The 25,019-nt window shown below is 37.8% G+C and overlaps 1 protein-coding gene across 2 annotated transcripts in view; it reads right to left on the bottom strand.

Moving 5' to 3' along the window:
• LOC149795641 (glycerol-3-phosphate acyltransferase 3-like) overlaps positions 1-25,019 on the bottom strand; it is an 88,374-nt gene that overhangs the window by 38,973 nt on the left and 24,382 nt on the right. For both annotated transcript variants that reach the window (XR_016422378.1, XM_089965470.1), the window contains exons 6-8: positions 22,514-22,579; positions 13,327-13,401; positions 3,206-3,295 (exon numbers count right to left, since the gene is read on the bottom strand). Coding sequence is in view for 1 of the 2 variants with exons in the window: in XM_089965470.1 (XP_089821596.1) it covers positions 3,206-3,295; positions 13,327-13,401; positions 22,514-22,579 (231 nt within the window). In the remaining variant the exon portion in view is untranslated. The remainder of the gene's footprint in view (positions 1-3,205; positions 3,296-13,326; positions 13,402-22,513; positions 22,580-25,019) is intronic.

Below are 25,019 nucleotides of genomic sequence, written 5' to 3' on the forward strand. Positions count from 1 at the left end.
ATTCAGGACCAACTAGATGTCATAAGTTAAAAATACCTGGGCTCCCATTTACACAGAGGTATTTATCCCTACCAGATGTAACTGGTCTGTCCAATAAAGTTATCTATCTTTTGATCAATATTACTACTTGTGAGCTCTGGATCAGACTGGATGACTTCTACTTCATGATACTGAACACAGTTTATGTTGTAGTCAGGTTGGTAAAAGTGCTTTAACACTGGGATCTCCTCCTTATTTCAGATATTCCTCACATGTTCTTTTATTTTCAGTTGGATTTCCCTTCTAGTTTCAGTAAGTGTGAGTAAATAACATTACATGTAGCAAAGTGGCCTTTTAACTGGAAGTATATTTGAGGGTTGTAATTGTGCTTCTAAATATTTTAGATTTATCTATTTACATTCAAAAAATGCAATTTACTTTATCTGCAAGATAACCTGTACATTTACTTGAAAACTTAAAACTTAGCTCTTTTCTGGCATATTGGGGAAAATAATTATCTTTGTCATAAGTAAAGATAATCATTATTACGCTTCTATACTGCAGTTTGGTATAAGTTTTCAGAGGGCTAATATACTCTTATCTGAGAGAAGATATCTGGATATACTTGTAACTCGAGTACTGGGTACTGACATTAATCTGCAGCTTCTGAATCATCAAGTAGATCATGTAATCAGATGTCTCTGAGAGACTTTCAAGCCTTCTGAAATGCTGTATCACACTCACATGCTTTGTCGAGTACATGGGTAAAAGTAAAGCTGGTTAGTTTTTTGAGGTTCCAGAAAAAGTAGTGCTCCAAGAGGATACAAATTTGGGGCAATTTGTAAATCAGAGTAGCAGTAGCAGATGCTTGACTATCTGGTGTTCTAAAAATGTAAAGGTGCCCAAGGGGTAACTCCCAAACCCCTTGCTAAAATAAAAATAGTAACATGCTATCAAAAGTTTTTCGAGCTACAAAAAAGTAGCTATCTTAAACAGTGTAGTCCAAAAGACAAAATATTGAGAGGTCTAGAGATCAACTTGTGCTCAAGATTTTTAAAAGCCCTGAATTTGTATCCTTATGGAACACTACACATGAAATAATCATGTCAGGATAGAGTAGTCCTAAAATGCATTATTTTTATTTTTGTGGCCCGAGATTCTGTGCTTCATCTAGAAAAATGCAAGTGGAAATAGTTGCTCCTCAAAGATTTGAGATTTTTTGAGGAGTTTCCGGTTTCCTCCATCCTAGGACCAAATCACAACAACATCTGTGTCATCTATCAACATTAATATATTGTATAATATTGATAGAACTTGAAATGTAATCCATGGTAGATTTTGGACATGTATGTGACATCCAAGAAAGATCAAATAGGAGATTTACAAAATCTAATCATGAGATTTAATTTCAAATTAGAAGAATTTTCAATAAAACAGTTTTCTTTTAAAAAACAGATAAAGAAATAATGAAATGAATTTCAATACCTATGTTTAAATTTAATTAGGTTGCATCCTTTACAACTATGACATAATTCGAAACCATAAGAAAGTTAACACAACATTTTGTGCCCAGGAGATCAATTAACAGTATTACTTTGCATCATGGTCTCAGTCTCCATATAAATATGCCAATATCGTTTTACTAATTCACAGAAACTAATAATTGGAGTAAAATATGTTTCTTCAGTAATACATAGATTATTACAATACCATAGGAGTTCTAACAATATCTCACAAATCCAGCCCTCCCAAGCTAATATTTATAGCTATGGGAGCTAACAGATGTCTGCCACATATGTAAAAGCCAGACAGTGATCTTCCCTTGAAAATGAGACTGGCACCAAATCCCATGTGTACTTCAGTTACTACTGGAGTGTAAAGTACACTCTTAGTAGTATGTAACTGCATCAAGACTGGGATTGTGTATCCTTATTATGATTCAGTAAGTATTATCGATGAAATATTTTATTCTTAAAATTGTTTTCTTCACATACATTACCCAATCTTAATACCTTAGGAGAATAGGTAAGAGGTGGAGGGAGTTACATCCCCTAACCCTGGAGAGACCACCTCTGGTTCCCAAAGGCATGAAAAGCAGCTTTAACACTGAAATGCTCTGATGGAGTATTGACTCTATATATCAAGACGTGGCTTTATGGAGATGGCAAAATATTCTCCCGTGAGAATTCGCTGAACATCCTGGGAAGGTAACTTGTTGCGATGCAGTGATAGGTCTATCTGAGCCTTTTGGCATGGATGATCTCCGAGGCATAAACTAGAGAAACATAACTCTAACCTCAATCCCATTGCGTGTGTAATCTCACCTTTAATGTGATATGGTGGCCCTCTGAAACAACTTGCCAGGGTCATGTATTACCTACACCACTTAAAACGTCTATACTTTACATTGCAAATATATCAAACTCAAGTACACATTGCTGAATGAACACACCAGAGACCTGTAAGTGTATGTACAAATGGCACGTAACATGTATATTCATGTTAAAGTTGTAATTCTACAGCAAGACAGAAAAGCTTTGTCTCAGTAAGAAAAGAGCAAGAAATATTATGGAAATAAGGCTGGAGTATACTTCCCCTAAATGAAAATCTCCTCCAACTTGCTCTGTATGTAAATACCAGAAACTCCTGATGTGGTTTGCAAGGCATCTCATGAGCGAGTGTACTTCTTAGTATAAGCAGAAGTAGTAACTTAAGTACAAACAGGATTTGGTGCAAATCCTTATATCAAAGGGAAATCAATCTGTCTGTCAACTATGTGGACAAAAACGTTTAGCTTCGATATCTACAACTTTTAGCCTGGAGTGCTGAATTTGCAAGGTTGTGGTAGTACCCTTAAGGCAGGTGTCGGAAATCTATGGCACGCATGCCAACAGTCATGCAACAGACCTTTGGGAAAGGCACTTAGTACTTGAAGTTTTGTATTGTATGTTGTATGTACTAAAAACTGCCTGCAAGCATCAGGTGGATCAGATTGTAATAATAATAAACAGTATTAATAGTATGGACAACGTATACCACTGGACTCTGAAATGTTGGATCATAATTTTGCTTTTTATAATGCAGGAGACTGGAGAATTAAAACACTGATGGGAGTGATGGGAGGCATTGTTGATACTGGATAATTGTCCTCCTGCATGGATGGTTCATATGTATACTGATATGATGATTCAACATAAATGACATTTCTAATTAAGACAGGCATTACCTGTTATGAAAATTGACCACACCAGACACAGCTCTACATAGAATTCTGCTGGACATCAAGGTCATCCTTTCGTTCATGGTTCTCTTGAAACTATCATTAAACAAAGTGGAAAGATATCTTTTATTCTGGCAAAACAATATACAAAAGACACAAAACTGGTTAGTTTTTGTTTTAGATTAATACGCAGAATTGTTGTCACAAATCAATGGAACAGAAGATACTGATCCAGTTATTGAAGAGTTCTGGAAATCATTTGTTGCATATATCAGAATTTATATTCCAACTATTATAATTTCTTGAAAAGCTGTTTTAATGGAAATGACAATTTTTATGGGCTTCTTAATTTTCTACTATTGTTTGCAAAGTATCTAATTTACTGATCTTGTGGTGCATAAAATAATGCCCATTTCACATATTATAACAATGTTTTTCATTCAACAAAAGGTCGCAGAAATATATAGCTAAGTAGTACAACAGAACATACATCTTTGAGAAAAAAGTGGAGCCATCTTTTAAGTTTTTAAAGGATATACATATAAATTTATATTGTTAATATTTTGTGACAATCTTGTAATTTAGTGGCACCTTGCCTGTGTGAGAGTGTTGATGTTTGTATGTATCAATCTGTTTCTTTCTTTTTAAATATTTATCTATATTTGTAAATATTGCCAAAGCCCAATTAGGAAGGATGCTCAAAGAAAACAAGATAATAACTACCCATACACCAAGTCAGGTAATGTTGTAGGACTATTATACAATCCTGGCAATTTATAGATCAATCAAACAAACAAAAAAAACTAATGACTTGAACCTTCGACTACTGCATGATCAGGTGCAGACCTGGATAAAGTTTTATCAAGATATGTAATGGTTAATTAAATGACAACTTGGATAAGGAAACAGACCATGGACTTGAATTATCCCTTGTTGTGACCTTGACCTTAAGACGTGTTTTGTCAAAATAAATAAGAATCAAAAGTTTCAATAAAAGATCTTCAGAAGTTGTATCCATACATGGATACAAGCCACATAATTAAACTTTCCCTTACCATACTGCTCGAAGCAAGAGATATGGTTATTGTGTGACATATATACTTGGGCAATGTTCATTAAAATCGCTTCACTTGTTACAAAGTTAAGAACAAAGTTAAGATCTGGAAAAACAAACGCTAATGAATGGATGGATGGATGGACAGATGGACAATGCCATAACATATTATGCCAGACTTAAAATGGACATTAAAAACACCTTACAGTCATACTTGCCATAGGGGTGAACTCTAATAAGAATTTAACTGTCTTAATTAGCCGCAAATATCTTTGCATATATACCAGATAAAATGAGGTTACATGTTAATGATTTTAAGTTATCTTTCTTATAAACAGGGATCACCAATGACAAATTCATCAGAATTTTCTTTTAACACAGTCAACTGTTATCAGGTCATACTGACACAGTTAAAATGTCCTAAACCCAACTGATTTATTCTAAGTTTGTTGTCGAGACATAAAATAACAATGGAATGAAAACTATATATTCTAAAGTTACTGCTTTCATTGTTAAAAAGAGTACAATGAAAGGCACATTATCTGCCCACCCTGTGTTTAATAGTCTTCTATACAGATAACTAAAATTTGTGCAGAAACAATTTTCCTTATTTCAGTCTGTGATCTTGAACTCTGACCTATTGACCACAAAACTGATAAAGTTCTTCCATACCCCGAGTGCAAGCCATCAACAAAGGTTCATCCAAGTAATGTAGACCTAATGTTATTGTGTGGAAACTTATTCTGCTTCATTCATTCATATCTGCCCACCCTGTGTTTAATAGTCTTCTATACAGATAACTAAAATCTGTGCAGAAACAATTTTCCTTATTTCAGTCTGTGATCTTGACCTTTGACCTAGTGACCACAAAACTGATCGAGTTCTTCCATACCCCGAGTGCAAGCTATCAACAAAGGTTCATCCAAGTAATGCAGACCTAATGTTATTGTGTGGAAACTTATTTTGCTTCATTCACTCACACAGTGACTTTGACCTTTGACCTACTGATTCTCAAATTGACAGGCTTCTTTCTTAACCCAAATGCAAGCCAAAATTTGGTAACCACAGATGGCACAGAACTGGGGTAACTGAGCAGAAACAAAATTGCAAACAGACAGACAGATTGACAACATCATACCAAAAATAAAACTCCACCTTATGGCAGGCATATAAAAACTGACAGGGCTTCCTAAAAGTGAGATGACCCATAATTCAACCTTGGGAATGACTATACAATTGGATTCTACAAACTAAATGTGAGCCTCAGAAAAAAGGACAAACAATAACCAACTCTAAGATAACAATTTCCACATCAGAATAATGTCAGTCAAGGAAAAATACACATCAAAGCCCTGCCAGTATAAATGTCATTAAAGAAAATGTTTAATTTTTTAATCAACATAACAGACCTTAAAAATGACTTTCTATATTTACAAATTTTGAAGCTATTTTATTCTGTTCCACCTTTTTACGTCATAATTGCCCTTTTTCAAGTAAATTATGTTTCTTAAAAAAAACTTATCCCCCCCCCCAAACATTACATTAGGAATATTAGCCTGCTACCTCATGAATCCAGCCCTACTAAAAGACAAAAATCATCTTTCCCTATCTATGATCAATAGACAAAGGGCAATAGCTCTTGCCAATTACCTCCACTTGATACCACCAGGTGTCACCAGTTTTTATCTGAGCGAGATACCAACAAGGATGCTCGCATGGCGGGGTGGTTGGTAAGGTGTTTAAGTAATGTGACTGGGTAAGTATTCTCAAAGAAACATAATTTACTTAAAAATTTGCTTTCTCCATCAAATACGTTTCCCAATCACATTACATTAGGAGAATATGTATTTGGAGGAGGGGATGCTAAGCATCCGACCCCTACCTCGGGTATCCTTCTTGGGAAGAATGACTGATTTCCCACATGCGAACGATAACCCATTCTCCTAACTACATAAGCAACATAGCCTGGGGTCACTTGTCCTGTGACCCTAACATACAGCTAAGAAGATACCTACAAGATTTTCACCAGCGAATTCTGCGAAGCTAAGAGGCTGTGTTGACTGCTCCAGCTGGGTCTGGTGGCCGTCTGTGCTGCTGACACTGGACTCAACAGATTCTAATTTGCCTCTGTGATGTCAAATCTCTGAAATGGAGGCTCAAAAAGGTTGGCTCTGCCTGCCAGCCAACATCTATTATATCTCAGGTTGGAACGCTGCATTCGAACGCAAGGCTTGCAGAGATTGCTCAAAACTTATAAGCAGTAATCTAAGTGAGGTTACTCTGATCTGGTGAGAAATCAGAGTACACCAAGTGTATAACCCACTGCAGCCAAGAAGAAAGGACTTGAAGTATTATATCCTGTGTTCTGGCTCACAGGGTTTGCTCGAAAGTTTGGAACAGTAAGCTACATGCGGCAACTCTGATCTGGTGAGACATCAGAGTATACCAAGCGTACAACCCACTTCAGCCCCAAAGAAAGGGCTTGAACGGTGATATCCAGTGTGCTCACACCGGAAGTAAGAAGCAGCTGCACATGCCACAACTTGTCTCTGTACTCAAGTTAGTGCTTGAGAGCGTGAACAGGATCTTGCATGGCTGCTGTTCTCGACCTGGCAATGGAAGAGAGCAAGCAAGCGATGACTGTTTGACTACCAACAGACGGTAACCTATGTTGGGCTACAAAGCCCAATGGTGTCATAAGAACCACCAAACCCTACGATCTGAAGGGAATTCGGGTTGACATAAAGGGGCATGCCTCTCTCTTACCCTGCATGCAGAAGCTAAAGCAATCAGGAAACATGTAAGCTAGAAGTTTAAAGAAATTCATCTTAAAATCCATGAATGGATCCCTTTGGAGACAAACTGAGGGATACTGGTCAATGAGACCAATATTGTCTAAAAGATCTGATAGGTCTCTATCCTGCCCAAACACATATTTGCCATGATGCTGCAATGTGTTTAATACCATTGGGCGGTAGCCTCTGGTAGCGATTGGGGCCCAACTACTTCTCCTCAAAGAGACAAAAAAGTCTGCCAGTTGAGGGATAGAGGCATGCAGAAGGACGATGTAGTTGGTTATTCTCAAGATTCTCTCCACAACAGAGTTTTTGAGCTTGATTCACAAGGCTGTCCTAGTAAGAGCTTCAGCGTGTAGAAGAAGGTGGTCCAGGCATGGAAGGACCACCCGTGACAGTGGGTGCTGGTGAAGATTTGGGTCGGCCGTAATCTTTCTGTGTGTTCTATCACTAGAAAGAGCAGATTGGTGACCCAGGTCTTGTCCCATCTGAAAGAATCATCTTGCCATTCTTACCCCATAACTTCTGGGTTATTTTTAGTATCAGCACCGTTGGAGGGGAGGCAAATGTCCACAACCCTCTTAAATGATTGACACTGCATCCATAGCTAAAGGTTCTGGGTCTGAACTGGACAGATGAAGATGGGTAGCTTTTGATTCCACCTCATCACCAAGAGGTTCATCATCGGATGCCCTTGAAGTGCACAAATCTGAGTAAAGACCAACTGATAGAGGGACCATTCCATGTTAAGGACGTGACCAACTCGGGATTGATTCCCAGCCAAGACAATGATGCTGCCATGAATGTGTCTGATTTGTATGTTGATATGGAGACTGCTGACCTACGCAGAGAATGTCAAATCAGAACATACAGGTCAAGTGATTTGGTGCCTCCCTGTTTGAGGAGATAGGTCACCACTATAGGGTTGTTGGACCAAATGATGACAATTATTGCCTCTGAGGCAATCTATTTGGAAATGAAATTATGATGACATCCTTCATTTCTAGGATGTTGATGTGTAAAGGCTGTTCCTCTGGCTCCCAGGTGTCACTGACGTTAGTGAAAGTTTGCAACAGGTGGGCACCCCCACAGATCTACAGTTATTTCTGCAAGAAGGCTTCTTCAGCAGGATTCAAATGGTCAGTTGACCTTGATTGCCCCACTGAAATGGGAATGATCGCATCTCGGGTGTAATCATGACTGTTTGATTTAAGAGGACATAAAACAGGGCACCAATGTGCTTGCAATGCCTGCAGAAAGAGACGGCCAAGCAAGATCAAGTCCACTGCCATATAATAAACAGGGTAGTTGCAAGAACTCACCTGCTGAAATGCAAGTCCTTTTGGATATGGACTCAAAGAGTTCAACGATTCTGGTAACACAAATACAAGGGGTGAGCCAGATTCCGGTTGGCTAAGAACTCCATACCCAGATGTATGAAGTTCTTGGATGGATGGTGGTCTGACCTTCCCAGTTCATTAAAAGGCCTAGATGATCTAGAAGAGAAGGAGGCTCATTCTCACTTTGGAGTAGGATAGAACTTACCATGTGTTTCTGTAGGATGCTGCACAGGTATGCTGCCATCTATGTAGATGATGTTGGCCGGAACAGGGAGACGACACAATTCATAGTCTGAGTGAAAGATCTAGAGATGATGTGGAAGCCAAAGTGAAGAATGGTGAATTGATAAATGGTGTGGAGGTAAGTGAAACAGAAACTTGTGAGAGACAAGGTGGCTAGGGATGTGAAAGTATACGTGTCAGATCGAGACTGATGGCATACTCTCACCGTCTGACAAAGAGGTGTATTGACCTTGCCGTCTCAATCTTGAATTGAGGTGACTCCAGGTGATTGTGGGCATCAACCTGCTATTTGCATTCTGAAAAGAAAAAAGCCTTGAGTAAAATGCTGGGGATTGTGGCCACTGCAAAAGTTCCTGTGCTTTTTTTTTTGTGTGGATGATATAGCATAGCATCTCTTGTAACAGAAAGGCATCCATCTCCCCATCTGATGGTGGATTCATGAAGAGGGGAGAGATGGTTGTTGATGAGCTAAACCTGAAGCCCCTCCGAATGACTTGGATCATCCCCTCCACACTTTTTAAGGGAATAGGGAGGTCCAGTGAACTAAAAAATCAGTTTCATACCGCCACTGTATGAATACATCCAAGGGATCGACGTTGGTGCATGTGTGACAAGAGTGATACCCTTTCTTGAGGCTGTTGATCATCCCTTCACACTAATGGGGGAATGAGTGGTTCCAAAAGCCCATGTGGGCTGAGTGGCAAGGTCGTCCGGAATGGATATGATAAGGTAAGAGTGACATGGATTGCACACATGCAACACATTATATCAAGAGTAGACTGGCCATGCTATGGTGACCATCTCTGGTCAAGGATCCTAGCAATCCTGTCCGTTGCCTTCCAAGTGTGGCTGTTGCTGGGTGTCTGCAACAACATCCCTACCCAGCTCTGATGGGCATGGAGTAGATCTGTCTGCCCTAAAACACAGGCAGGCATACGTATGAACAGCTACTATATTCTTGTCAAGTGCTGGGAGATCTGCTCTGAAGGTGTCCTTCACTGTAAGTCCAATTCTTCCTCCTCAATGAGATGTACCAATTCTAATGAGCAGCGGTAAGGGTGGCAGCATTCTGAAGTAAAGCCAACACCCAAAAAAATATTTCCTCGACGGTGGCTTGAAAGCGTAATTCAGTCCATTCCATGGCAGATTTGAAAGAGTTTCATTGCACTCACTGTGCATCGAGGCCTAAGTGGGTGTACTTGCAATGCTAGAGAAGACATACCATGTGGTATGAAGACTCAATTCCATCCTCATTAAAACTTCACTAGCTCTCCCTTGTCGACAAGAAGTGAATATACAGAAGTCCGCACTGCCAGCTGATTTGCCCAGCAAATGGTCGACCTCGAAGCTGGTGGTATAGAAGACGGTGTGGCTATCACTAGTAATAGCCACTCCAAAGGCCTGGATGGACCAATAGATTTCTCACTGAAATCTCAGTCACAGAAAGGGCATGTCACCAACAGTACGTTGGATGTATGGGTACATCACTAACATCCCCATAAATCATAGCTGGCTAGATCCCATGTTGGAATGGATGGATGGCTGGCGACTGTGCAGTCTTAATATGCATTAGACCCAATGGATGGGTTGAGAAAAGCATGTGGTCAGCATGGATGTTGGCAGTATACAAACTGTCCAGCAATCATTGTTACCGGCTGCACCTAAGGCCTGGAAGAACAAACAGATTTCTCACTGAAATCTCTAGTATAGTAATGACAAAATGCTGACAGCATGACTAGACAGACGGATCTATCACTAAGATCCCAATAAAAATTATCTGGTTGGACCATTTCAACGAAAAGGTCCCCATGCTGGGACAGCTGGACTGCCAGTGTCAGCTGGACAGTGGTAACGGTTTGGCAGTATTAAAAGTTGGATACAATGAATTTGGCATGAACCCCATGCACTCGGACTTACAGGCCCAAAGGCCATACTCGGACATGCTGGGGGACTTGTGCCTCGTGGGCTGCCTAAAATACTCCCCCAATGAGTCAGTATCATCAACAATGAACAGTAGGTTGTCTTCCTTGATTTATTCTATCTTTCCTTCCCTTCAATGCCAAACAGATGATCACTGTGAATGCACATGTCAAGTGTATAGTAAACATTCTTCCTGAAACAATATAAAAAGAAACAAAGCTTAGATTAAAAAATTAGTATGTGACTAATTAGCTAATAGCATAAAGTGCCAATCAGTATATGATTAATTACCTAAAACGTAAGCCCAGACTTCCAATGACTATGTATTACAGATGCTGCATACCAGAAACAGTGTAAACATAGTATAAACAAAACAGGAGTCATGGTAGGCTTCCATGCTCTGAAGTTGCATAGGGATCATTTAGATCAACATTCTGCTTAAACAACATGAAAAACACACATCAAAGCAGAAACTAGGATTTTGTTAATATTATTAGGTCACTAAAACAGTGTCATAACTAACAGACCAATGAAAGTGTCATATCTGAAACCTATGGCACTGTTATAAACTTATGCACAATGCTTAGATAATAATTAGACCATAATTCTATCAAAACTGCATGAAATATGAATAGACTAATCATAATTATCAAGCAGCACTTCAGAATTCCACTAATAAGAGCTCCGTAATGGATGGAGTAAGAGAATCAAGTCAAAGGTTCGCTAACTTGTAATGACCTTGTATAAGGTCAATGATAGCATGGTGGGATTGGTGTTCTTACAAGACGAAGTCCTGACAAGTGACCAATCATTCAAAAATTGGCAGAAATTGTAAAATAAAGCATACAAACTGCAGTAGATAAAATAAATCTGCACAATAAATCCAAAAAGAACATTGGATAGGCCCATAGGAACACAAAAGAGGCTGGATTGTCAGCAGATAAATTGTGCAACATGTAGTCTGTACAGCAGTGAAGCTAAAAACTAGCGACACCTTGTGGTGTCAAGGGGAGGTAAGGGCAAGAGTTATTGCCCTTTGTCTATTGATATAGACAGGGAAAGACGAATTTTCATCTTTTAATATGGCTGAATTTGCAAGATAGCAGGATAATATTTCTGATATAATGTGATTGGGGAACGTATTTGGGGAAATTACATCTTTGTCAGTAGGAATTTTGTAGACTGGGAAAGGCTTCCTCTTGTTTCCACAGAAGGATCACATTTGGCCTTGAAATTTGTGACTGGCAGCAATCACAAAGCCAAAAAAATTGGGAACCCATGAAAAATAGTGAATTCACATCCTTATAGTCTGCAACATTCGTAAAATCCTGGATATTATCCAAACCGGTTTTAATAGATTAAAAGTTAAACATTAGGCCCAAGTGCCTGAGATCACTCACCTCATAGACACCTGCCTAATAAAGTTATCCCCCTCCTGAACAGCCCACCTGTCATTATGGCCAGAATTCCTTGGTACTGTAAAGTTTATGTTCAAAAGTAACCCCCTACAGGACATCTTCCCCTCTAATTCAGCCATCATATTAGTGTAAAAAATTTCAAAAGTGCTCTTTATGAGCAGACACATACAGACTTTCCAGGTGGATGTGATGTGATGTGATTTGGATTTTTAACATAGCTTTAACAATTTTTCAGTCATATCGCTAAGATGTCTGCAATGTGGCAGTTTATATTCATGTCTAGCACTGGGGCATCATGCCGCAGACATGTAGCATGATGTCCCACCCAGTCACATTATCCTGACACCGGGCCGACCAGTCCTAACACTAACCTCTTAATGCTGAGCGCCAAGCGAGGCAGCTGTTAGTACCGTTTTTGTAAGTCTTTGGTATGACTCAGCCGGAGATCGAACCCACAACCTCCCCCATCCGAGACGGACGCTCTAACCACTAGGCCACCGGAGCGGTCTACTTTCCAGGTGGAAATCTCATGAATATTTGTTGGTTTCTAAATTCAGTACACTGTTTGTTCCAACATGCCAATAAAGTACCAAACTTGAATCAATACAAAGAGGTAAGTAATCCAATTTATCCTTACTGCTGTATATGTCAGGTCCTGTCACTTTGATAATAACTGACTATTATTACCTCCAATAATTATCAAGATGACAATAGCTAACAGTACTGTTCAGCTTGATGACTGGACATTAAGTAAAAATGGTGTGTGGTTGCTTTCACTTACATTACAAAATGTATTTGAAAGGGTACCAGGCTATATCCATCTGATCATGCTACAAGCTTACTTTGCAAACACAGAGTGTGCCATGCAATAGCCACAAAGTTTAAATTTGACAATGGTGCAGATGTCAATGCAGTTGTTGCAGAAATAGCAAAATACTGATGATGAAGAGAAACATTCTCAGTTTACAGAATGAAAAGTAAAAGCAAAGTAACTAAATGTTTTTGAGAAGTTTCAATTTTTTTTCTTCTCTTTTTCATAAAGGCAGCAATATCTGATTGCAAATCAGCATAATGTGTAAAAAAATCTGAAAGCCCTTCATGCCTGTATGCTTTCAGTAAAATTTGGTCAAAGATGGTCCAGTGGATTTGAGAAAAAACTGAAAATAGCACTACAAGCAGGAACGATGCCCAGTGTGTGCAAGGTCATGCCATAAACTCACTTGGCCTCATGGCAAGGTAAGCTCAAAAATAATATACTCCTTATAATAAGATATTATCTTACATTTTAAGAGAATATTATATTTCCTGCATATTCTATTGATGTTAAAACAAATCTGATCAGGTACCATATACTTACTCTCCATCTTTGAGGTATCCAATGAGTGTTGTTGATATCACAAGACATGCTATACCCAGTGTGCAAAGAGTTACTCTGAAATATTAGAAAGTACATATTTTAGTAAATTATTTTTCTCACAGAATACTTACCTAATTACACTGAGATTAAAAAATAAACTCTGCTACCCCATAAATCCAGCTCTCCTTGAAAGATGAACATTTTGTCTTTCTTGTCAATAAATACAGGGTCAACTCTAGGACAAGTAACTGCAGGATTCATGATGATTTCAACAGAATCCCATTAATCAATCAAATGTGTGCTAATCATGCATAATAATGATAAGTACTACCTTTGATTAATTCCATTTAGCAAATAATAAATAATAAGACTGAACTCAATCTGTCCATCCCAGTTTGCCTAGAATAATAAAACTTTAGTGTATAGACTAATACTTGTCTCCACATACAAGAAAACATCACAAGGAGTACCAAGTACCAGGATAAAGTATTTGGTTATCTTCAGATGAATATGCTGTTTGTGCCTTACTGGTACATACAGCAATCACTACATTCAATTTCCAGCTATGTAATATAAAATAAACTATTATCAGCTTGAAGCTGCAAACGTAAGCATGGGATACAGCAATTTCAGTTCCCTTTAGCATGCGTAATAAACAAGAAACTCCTAAAAGGAAAATTACATGCTGTTTCAACCTGTATCTTTATATTAGACAGTATCCATGGATGAATTGAGCATGTCAAAAGCAAATGGAGTCGAAGAAGTGGGAACATCTTCCAAACTGAGTAAATCAGACACCCCCATTCCCATCAATGACACCTTGAATTTTGATGACGGTGAATGCAACCCACCTCCAGCCAAGAACAGTATACATCTGAAAAACTCTTAACCTTCCACAGCCATCCAAGAATTTACATTGAAGAAAAATAGACCAATGTCAAAAATTTAAATCCAACTAACTTTAAGTTTGTTCAATTATGTGTACCAATGATTCCCGTGCATAATAAGGTTTGTCAATTTATAATGTTTTATAGTTTAACTTTTTGATGAATACCCATTTTACTTAGAGAATCCCACGTATTTTTTAATGGAGTAGCAATTAACTCAAAAATTTTCAGTTACAGAGAAGACCCTGTCAAGGAATGGTGTAAAGGTTGTTAATTAAATACATGTACTCGGGTTTCGTTTCTTTTCGCTGTACAACGATGCCCGAGGGTGATTATATCAGGGTCTATTGTATTTCGAAATTGTGAGTACGATTCGTCCTGTGCCACACGTGCAAGGTGCCTTTGATAAAGAATAACGAAAATTCTAAAGGTATAAATACGTTACTACATGTAAAGGACCTTTACAATACTAATGGTTTTGTCAGCAAGCGGCCTGCTAAAAGGATTCGTACAACTCCAGCTGTAGGGGTAGGTAATTTTTGGGTTTTAAGTGATAACTAGTGTATTACCATATTTGCCTTTGCATGTTTGTTATAGTTTTCTTTACATACCATAATGCATGCATTTTTTATTCTTGTTGCGACGTAGTGCAGGACTTATACTGGTAATGTAAAGCTACATTTTTTAAAAGAATTGTTTACTATTGTCTTATCAAGCAGGGTTAGGTTTACTATTGAACCTCTGTTTTGTAATTGCCATAATAATATAATCTTTTTAACTTACCATGTATAACGTCCTTACGTTATGTCTGTATCAAGTGTAGTACACTGTATCGGGTATATTTTCAGCTGAGTTTTTGATGGTAGGAATATCCGGGGTGTCCGGTGTTGTCAGAGGGTAGAAACGTCCGTGTGTCCGGAGCGTTTAAGGTGCCGGAGCGTCTAATGTCTAGCGTCCGGAATGTCAAGAGTGACTAAGGTGACCCAGCTGTAGAGCCGTCAAAGGACCAGGGGGTCCTGAGGGTCTAATATTTCAAGTGTCCGGAGGGTCTAATGTTTCAAGTGATCATAGTATTCCGAGGGTCCGGAGTCTATATTGGTTGTGAAATTGATTCGGAGGAGCTGTGGAGCGGATAAGGTGCACGGGTGACGGAGTGCATCTCCACACATGTATTTTTAGCTGTATGCTAATTTTGGGTTAGTAAGACCCAGTGTATTATTCAGGACTGGAAGGATAGATTGTATATCCGTTCTTGTTTAGTGACATAATTTCGCTACCTGAGCGAATACATTTTTTTTACTATGTGTAAACGCTTACATTGTTTACTATTTGAGTGAACTATATTCATCTTTCCATTATTGAATCATTTGTGAAATCATTTATCCTGTGTTTTAGGGTTACTGAACTAAATTTATTTGTATATTTTTTCCATCTCTGAAACTGTGCGTTTTTTTGTTAAATAGATCCAATATTTGGATTATAAATACGCACACATCTTCATAATCCACTACTCATATAAATCGCCATATTAAACCATATATCTGTGTCGTCAAAACGTGTTCTGTTGTTAATCCGAAATATCCCACCCGGTCATCTTGTTACAGACCCTGTATACCTTATAGACATAGAGAAGAAACTCTTACCCATTACCTCCCCTCCCCTCTAGGTGGCTACCCATTAACCAGATGTTCACCAGTTTAATCTGAACAATACATCAATGAGGGATAGATGTGTGTGGGTTTAAAAGTAATGTGACTGAGTAAGTATTCTTGGAGAAACTTAATTTACTACCGAAATGAAATTTTATAGTAAATAATATTTCTCAAAAAATACTGCTCCAATCACACTAACATGACGAATTACTTTTGCTACCTCCAGAATCAAACCATCACATCGACTTCAAAAATCTGTGTTACAATAGTGTATGGACAAAGGGAAGTAACTCTTACAGATCACCTCCCTTTAAGAGAGAGAGAGAGAGAGAACAAGTGTGTGTGTGTGAGAGAGAGACAGCTCTCACAGGATAAAGAGGGACCATAAAATTACTTTCTGGTTGCCAGAAGATGGAAGTCCGTTCTTAGTGTTGAAACCCAGTTTTGTCATTAAAATGAATGAACCATCAGAACGAAATTGTAGGTAGTTCCGATCTGCAGACAGATCATGGAGCTTGATTACTCTTGATGCCAAAGCAAAGGTTATCAGAAAGCATGTCTTTTATGATATTTACTTCAGCTAGACAGCAAAGAAAAGTTCAAACTTAAAAGAGCAGAGCCATTTCAAGACCCACAACAGATTCCACTTTGGGAACAAGCTCAGTGAATGTGTATGTGTGTGATTAGGATTTTTAACATAGCTTTAATATTTTTTCAGTCATATCACTATGATGTCTGCAGTGTGGCAGTTTATAGTCATGTCTAGCACTGGGGCATCATGCCACAGACATGTAGCATGATGTCCCACCCAGTCACATTATCCTGACACCAGGCCGACCAGTCCTAACACTAACCTCTTAATGCTGAGCGCCAAGCGAGGCAGCTGTTAGTACCATTTTTGTAAGTCTTTGGTATGACTCAGCCGGGGATCGAACCCACGACCTCCCGCTTCCGAGGTGGACGCTCTAACCACTAGGCCACCGGAGCGGTCAAGCTCAGTGATTAAGGTTGGGTTAGATCAAACTTGGTCACCAGTTCCATTAGATCTTTATGGTGACCATTTCAAGCCACCCATGATGTCTGAATGTGTCAGAAATCTTGGAGTAATACTGCTTACTTGTTATCAGTGGCATCTTCTTGTTTTCCAAGAGAAAAGAAAAGAAGTTATTCAGCTGGGAAATGGAGGATGAAAGTGTTGTGATCATTCACATGACACCTGTCACACAAAAAAAAGGCACCACATCCCCCGATATACTTTTAAACTAGCTCAAGAGATTCTCTCCACAAATGAAGACTGTGCAAGGCATGCTGGACATGAGCTGTGTGTGAGGTAGAAGTTTCTCAGGAAATAGATGAAATATTAGTGACCAACACTTATCGAGAAGCTTTGGGGTCGCTAGGATTTTACAGAGAACCTTTGTCACCAAGTTAAGCAGATCTGTGACCCATGAATTGTCCCATTGGAGAGGGGTACTCAGAATTATCTTACAATCAATACCCCTCATTTTCTGGATTAACTTCAGGATCAGACCTGCTTGGCTGCTTGGGGGGGGGGGGCACAGGGCCAGATTCCCTCCCAATTGATTGAAAGGGCATTGATAGCCCATGTATTTGGTCTGTGAACGGAGAGACAAAGATGGGCACCTTGTTCCATCTTGTCATAAACAGGTCTACCCTCAGTCAACTGCACAGCTTGCAAACTCAAATGATAGATGGAAGTAGGGACCAGTTTGTGTTCAGTAGTTGTCCCTCCTTGATAGAGAACCGACCTGGATACTGAACTGCCCAGAATATTTTGTACCTGAAATTTTATGTTGGGAACACCAGGTAGTCCCATACAAACATAGTTTTAGTGACTTTGTTCCACCTTGTTTCCGAAGGTTTTTCACCACTAATGAATCGTCTAACATTATTAGGACTGTTTTTGAATTAATATGACCCTGCCAGCTGTGGGAGTCCTTGAAGATTTACTTCATTTCCAAGTGGTTGATATGATAAGTTCTTTCCTGTTGTGTCCCCTCGCCACTGACTAATGTTAAAGTCCAGTAGCAAGTGGGCCCCAACCTGTGTGTGTGTGTGTGTGTGTGTGATTTGGAATATTAATGCATGTCTGCAGTGTGGTAGATTGTAGTGATGTCTAGGCCTGAAGCATCATGCCGCAGACATGTAGCATCAAGTCTCACCCTATCACATTATCCTGACACCAGGCCAACCAGTCCTAACACTAACCTCTTAATGCTGAGCGCCAAGCGACGCAGCTGCTAATACCATTTTTACAAGTCTCTGGTATGACTTTGAACCCTCCAACTCCGGCATCCAAGGCAGACACATGAACCACTTAGGCCACTGGAGTGGTCCTAACCTGACAAACTTATATCTGAGCAATCGTGACCTGTGGTGGCAGTGCTTCCAATGGAATTCCCAATGCTAACCATTCTCTGTTCTACCATTTAACCAGGAAGTGTTTGATTTCCATTGAGATCTTTATCTTCTGAAATTTTATTTCATTATATTCTATTATAAATGCAGGTTGGACTTAACCTTGTCTAAAATCAAGTTCATTTTCTATGTGACCTGAACTTTTTATTTTTAAAAAATTCTATAAACAACTAATACATACCTAAAATATTCTTAATGTGTATGGGTTTAATATTAGGATCATTATTAACAGAAGTAATCATAGTTATTTGGGTCGGAGGCTAGGTAATTGGAAATTCCCCAGGTCTACCTCTTGTTTACTACATTGTATATTATAATGTTAGTAATATAACTAATTATAACTAAAATTCTATTTTGTAATCATTATGAACTTTCTAGAAAGAAACTTTCCATTGGGTAATAGTTTCTATTTGAAAATGCTAATTATGACCCAAGGTCAAGTAGAGGGCTATATATTCTTGTCACTGGAAAAATTACTCGATCAAGCTTTAAGATCCAGCAGAATCAGTTTGTAATACTGTTGTGACCAGCAGTTCATTTGGGCTGGAAATTTAATTATTCAGATTATTTCTTCTCTGGACATACAAAAGTACTATGATAACATTCTTGGAAATAGCGACTTGAATTTACTGTGATATTTCAAATAAGGAATTAATTCTTGGATTGTATTATTGTGATGAAACAAAAGACTGTTGGTAAATCAACACTTTATGAACCATCACAGACACAAACACTTTCAACGTTGGACTTAATCTAAACTTCCACTAAGGTTTATTCAAAACCTTTAACATTAGGGCTTGTGTCTGTAATTCTGGGATTATTTCGGGATTTAATTTGCAATACTGAAAGTTTGTGTTTTTTATTTTCACTTTGTATTCTAGGGAAATACATTATTTGTTGAATTTTACAAAGCATGTTGCTTCTCACTCTTTTCTATTACTTATTTTACAACCATAGAGTCATAATACATAGGCAAAGATGATGTCACATCATCAGTGTGCTCTGCCAAGAATCTTCCACATGGGGGGGGGGGTACAAAAGGTGGTCTTTGACACATCCCAGTCTGCTTGTGTACTAAGATGATTGTCTGGTAGGGATGACTGGGTTGGTACAGTCTACCAGTTTAGCTGGTTAGACTGCTGCACTTCTAAGCACGGAACCTGCTTTACAGGTATGGCAGGGTTGGTTGTACAGCCAGCTGTTTGCTGGCCAGTTGGGCCACAGCAAAGTCAGCATAAAACATTGTCGCTGATGGCACAGATGAGAGATGCTTAAAAACTGAACCCATTCTATGTGTAATGTGTCTGAATGGCAGAGTGGATCTGTCAACAACCAGGACTGAATGGTGGAGTGGATCTGTCAACAACTCGGACTTCAAAATATATTACTGTGGTAAGCTTGTTAGCAGGGTGGCAGAAGAGGTTGGTTAACAGCCAAATTTGTAAATAAATCACCACAAGAGGGATGCTGAGTCAGCTGGCAAAAATAAAAGTCACTTTCATATGCCCTTCTTGCCTGTATCATTCTCAAATGGGGAGTTGGACTTGTACCCAGTGGGCTGCCAGGCATTGTACTCACTTAACATTCCTGTTGACAAAGCTTTAAGAATCTTATGCATCATCCGTGATTCTAGATCTCTGTAGGAGTCCTGCTGAAAATATTTCCTCTGAACAAGGTATTTTAATGGAACAAGGAGGAGGCATTACCACATCCCCAGTTAAACTAGATAACAAGTCAGAGGTAGAGTGTAAGCTTAAAATGTCTTGATCACTTGATGTGGATCAGGTTCTTTCTTCTCTGCCCTTGAACTTGTTTTTGAAGAACGTCGGAAAGTACATCTTCTTTTCTGCTTTGAACACACCTTGCTGGTGTTGGACAATGAGTATTTTATGCAGGCAAGGCAGGATTCATGACTGTCTTGCAAAAATAAAAAATGCAATAAGAAATGATTATGTGGTCACATTGAGGCATTCTCCAACAAAGTTAACTGGAATTGTCCCAGTGTGAAGAAAGTAAAATAGCATTTTTGCACTAAAGTATAAAGAAGTAAATAAATACATAAAATATAAATGATACAAAATTTGGTACTTTAGAAAGAATTTCTAATGTACTGAGAGTTTATGTAAAGTTATTTAACAGCTCCAAATATTCTAATAATGTTCATGTTTTTTGTTCTTCCTCTGAATGAAGTATTGTTTTTCTCTAATACAAATAACCCAAAGGAACACCAATGCCTTAATTAATTTTAAAGTCTTAAATTTCACATGCCACCCCTGTGTCTTCTATTATCTCCATGTTTTTTTCAGGTTCTGCACTGTGAACTGAAAGCATTTTAGTAAAGACAAGGAAACAGTCTACACCTTTATGCTATATTATCACCACAACAGAGTTAACTCTCATGACAAAAGAACTGCACATATTAGTTGTGTTTGATCAGTTTTTATTTCTCATCGAGAAATCAGCAGAAATTTATTAGTACTGATACCTAGGTAATAATATAATTTGTTAGAAACTAATTTTTTGTAGTAAAATATGCTTCCTCATGAATACTTACCCAATCAAAATACCTTAGGAGAACTACTACCTCACAAATCCAGCCTTCCCAGCAGGTTAACTAAAATGCTAATCTGCCCACCACCATGGCGGTCAGGCAGAGTGATCTCCCCTCCATATGGATGTAACTGCAGGGAGGCTGGGAGTGTGTTTTTATATTATGATTGGGTAAGTATTTGTGAAGAAACATATTTTAGTTTCTTCTTTTAATACATTACCCAAACATAATACCTTAGGAGAATGTGTAAGAGGTGGAGGGATGCCATCTTGGGTCCCCTAAGGTATCTTAATCTAATAACCCACTTAATCCAGGATGAAAGGGTTTGTACTAATATTTCTTCCTGTTCTTGTTTGACAGGTACAAATAAGCATGATCTCCCTTGACGCAACAACTCTGTCATTTAAAATACCACTTCAAAGCTTGTACTGGATCTTTAGATGGTCTTGATAATAAAATGTCCAGAGAAAACAATGATTTCATTATAAATGTCTGGTTACCCATGGAAGGGAGCCTGCTCTTGGCAATGAAAGAGGGTACCGTCATGAATGAAACTGTCCCATCTTGTCAGAACTGCATGTGATTCAGGTCCACTGAAAAGGAATGTATTTTGCCAATTCTGCCTGCTGTCACTAATGCTGATGAGGAAAGTTAAGTCAATGATGCCCTTGCAAGTGGGAAGGTTTATTGAGCGATATTGATCCATCATGTTAGAACTGTAAGTAGATGGGTCCACCAAGAAATGTACTTACTAACTTTACCTGAGCAATGCCGAAGTAGTGACGAGGCAAGACTTGTATGATAGATGAGAGCAGTTTAATTGGTGCCTTATTCAGCCAAGTTAATCCACATGGAAAGTCCACTTGGACATGCACTCACTGCCAATTGGCCAGGTGAAATTTAAACAAGTAGATCAGACACGTTTGTGGTTTGTGTGATATTCTCTCTTGTATGATAGCACTGTGTGCTAGTGATCATGGAACGGTAAGTTTAACTATAATGGGTGCTAAATGGGTATTATAATTGGGTAACTTATTCAAAGAAGAAAAGTGCATGCAGCAGGGTTCAATTTTTTACCTAATCTGCATGTATCTGGCTGATATTTTATATATGCCATGTGTTGTGAATGCATGATTCACATACATTGTATATGAATGTTAAGTACAAACACTGAGGACTGTTTATGTCATACACTTCAACTGGCAATTGTAAAACTGTAGCCAATCAAGATCACCATGGAAGTCTGGGAGTATTTTTGTTTGTAATCCCAACCAACATCTCAGATTAATGTCACAACACTAAACTATTTCTTTCAATGGAAGAGACTGTCACATCAATTAAAACACTTAATACATTTGCATGACTAGTTCGTATTTTTATCCTCAGTGACAGATAAATAAGTATTTTGACATGTCCTCAAACAGTGTGGTGTAATTAAGTGTAATTCAGCATTTGCTAAAAAACAGCTTTTGCCTGGAGCAGAAAAACCAGCTGCTTTTCACCAATAATATAAAATCCTTTGTATATCTGCAATTGCTAAAATATAAATTGCCAAAATTTAAAACCTGTTTTTTGGTCAAAATGACTCAATCTTACATGTGAAAATACAATCCCCCGCTTTAAGGCATATGCACAAAATCAGGATACTATACACTTACCTAAATGGCAAAAGAATGCAGTATCTAACAAAACATCCAATACAATAAAGAACTGTCAGACGCCAGCTGTAAATTAAAAAGACATAGCATTATTATTTGGCATTAAATTCTTGAGTAAATGTCACAGGAATGCAACAAAATTCACTATATGATTAGATTAAAAGATATTATATATTCTCTCAAACATACATGTTTTGTTTTTGCAGATGTCGTGTGAATAAATTTAAAACTTGATATATTTTGTTCTTACAACAGTACCTGCAGTACTTTTATGCTGGCCACCAAGTTTTCCAAGACTCCACCTGTGCTCAAAATAAGTGCCTATTTCATAATTTAACTATGCAGAGATAAAGTATTATGTAAAGCTTAAAGGAAAATAAACTTCTTGCTACAAATCAAATTTATTAAATTTAAAATATGAAGAAAATTCAGGATTTACCATAGTTTTGCTTTTTTAACTCTTCTGTAATGGATAATTATTTTTTATTTCTTTCCATAATCAAAAACTTTCCCAATAAACAGGATGTTGCTATACTTTTAAGCTCTTCACCTGTGAAATCAGTAATTGTCCACACCTGTTGTGCTCTACAATTTCGTATTTTGCATAGGGTGATATTTCTAAAGAAAAAGAATTTCTCCCGTTTTGCTGACTGGCTATTGAAAATTGACCTTGTTTATCTTAAAATCTTGTAATTCCCTTTATTTTGGTGTATGATTGATGTGTGTAACATGGATTACAGAGTATACAGCCTGGATTTACTTCAGATGTGCACATTAAAAAAAAAACTGCTAGCTCTGCTGGACATTTTCCCTTACTGGGCTTCAGAGGTAAATTGTTAAAAAAACCTAATAACTATTGTAAAATTTTATATACTTGGTAATTAATTAATTTAAGAAGCTGGTGTTGTCTACTCTGGCAAAATTTGTTTCTCTTTTTTAACTAGCTGTTTGCTTAGATCATGCACAATTTCCATAAGTAGAATATCTAAAGAAATTTCAGCCACAGTACACAAAACTAACGTACAGGTATACCAACATTCTCTTCACTGTGCATATTGTAAATGGAAACAACTTCACTTCACACCTGCCACTCTCTCAGAAGTTCATAATATCTGCAGAGCACCCCCCAAGTCTATTTTGGTTATGCAACAAGATGGCAGTTGGTTGAAGGTGACTTGAAGCTTTGATAGTTATAAAGTTTGGACTTGATCTACTATCTTCCAGCAAAAAACTGACATACTCTATCAGTTTACAAAGCAAAAGCATCCCTTACTGGGCTTCAGAGGTAAATTGTTAAAAAAACCTAATAACTATTGTAAAATTTTATATACTTGGTAATTAATTAATTTAAGAAGCTGGTGTTGTCTACTCTGGCAAAATTTGTTTCTCTTTTTTAACTAGCTGTTTGCTTAGATCATGCACAATTTCCATAAGTAGAATATCTAAAGAAATTTCAGCCACAGTACACAAAACTAACGTACAGGTATACCAACATTCTCTTCACTGTGCATATTGTAAATGGAAACAACTTCACTTCACACCTGCCACTCTCTCAGAAGTTCATAATATCTGCAGAGCACCCCCCAAGTCTATTTTGGTTATGCAACAAGATGGCAGTTGGTTGAAGGTGACTTGAAGCTTTGATAGTTATAAAGTTTGGACTTGATCTACTATCTTCCAGCAAAAAACTGACATACTCTATCAGTTTACAAAGCAAAAGCATTATTTTTGCTACAAGTCAATTTTTGGTTTCAAAAATCTAAAAAAAACCCCCAAAAAACCCAACACAATCACCTCAAATGTAAATTTTTCCATTAACTCTGGACATCAACAAGCAGACAGACATCTGAGTAACTATATTCAAGGACTTGTTTATGGTATCACTGCTTCATATATACAGCAGCTGATCATCTGCTTCCTTTGGTATAGCAAGTTATACTCTGCAGAACTAACATAATTGTCCCCATACTAATGTAGGCATCAAGTTTTCAAGGAATTCATTTTTAAATTTAATACCTGCGGAATGCTCTGCCTGATTTGACCCAAATAGGGACACAATGTCCATCCTACAAAGACCATATTGTACATGAAATTGTGCATGTACCACCCCACTGCTACAGAAATTTTCTGTGTTGAACATGAGAATACTTAATAACTATTTTGATTTAAACAATATTTAATTCAATAATAATTTAACTGCTGTTGTTGCTGCTGCGTGCAAACTGCAGTCATGATCCTGAAAAAGCTTTTAATTATATGATTATTTGCAACCACAACATAGGATATTAAATAAATAGTTTGAACCAACTTTTTGTTCCTATTAATAGTCACACTATTTTATATGGCTCTTATGAATTTATTTTCAAAATATTTCAAACGAATATGAAAGAAACTGACATTTTTGATGAAATCCACTGGAGAAAAAATGTAACAAGTTAACATAATAAAACTAATACAAGGTGTAATTTTTTTTTCAATTTTAATACTTATTGCATGCTTATTCCCT

Source organism: Sinohyriopsis cumingii, chromosome 7 (genome assembly GCF_028554795.1).
Source record: "Sinohyriopsis cumingii isolate HCF-2022 chromosome 7, ASM2855479v2, whole genome shotgun sequence".
In the NCBI taxonomy this organism is placed as follows: domain Eukaryota; kingdom Metazoa; phylum Mollusca; class Bivalvia; order Unionida; family Unionidae; genus Sinohyriopsis; species Sinohyriopsis cumingii.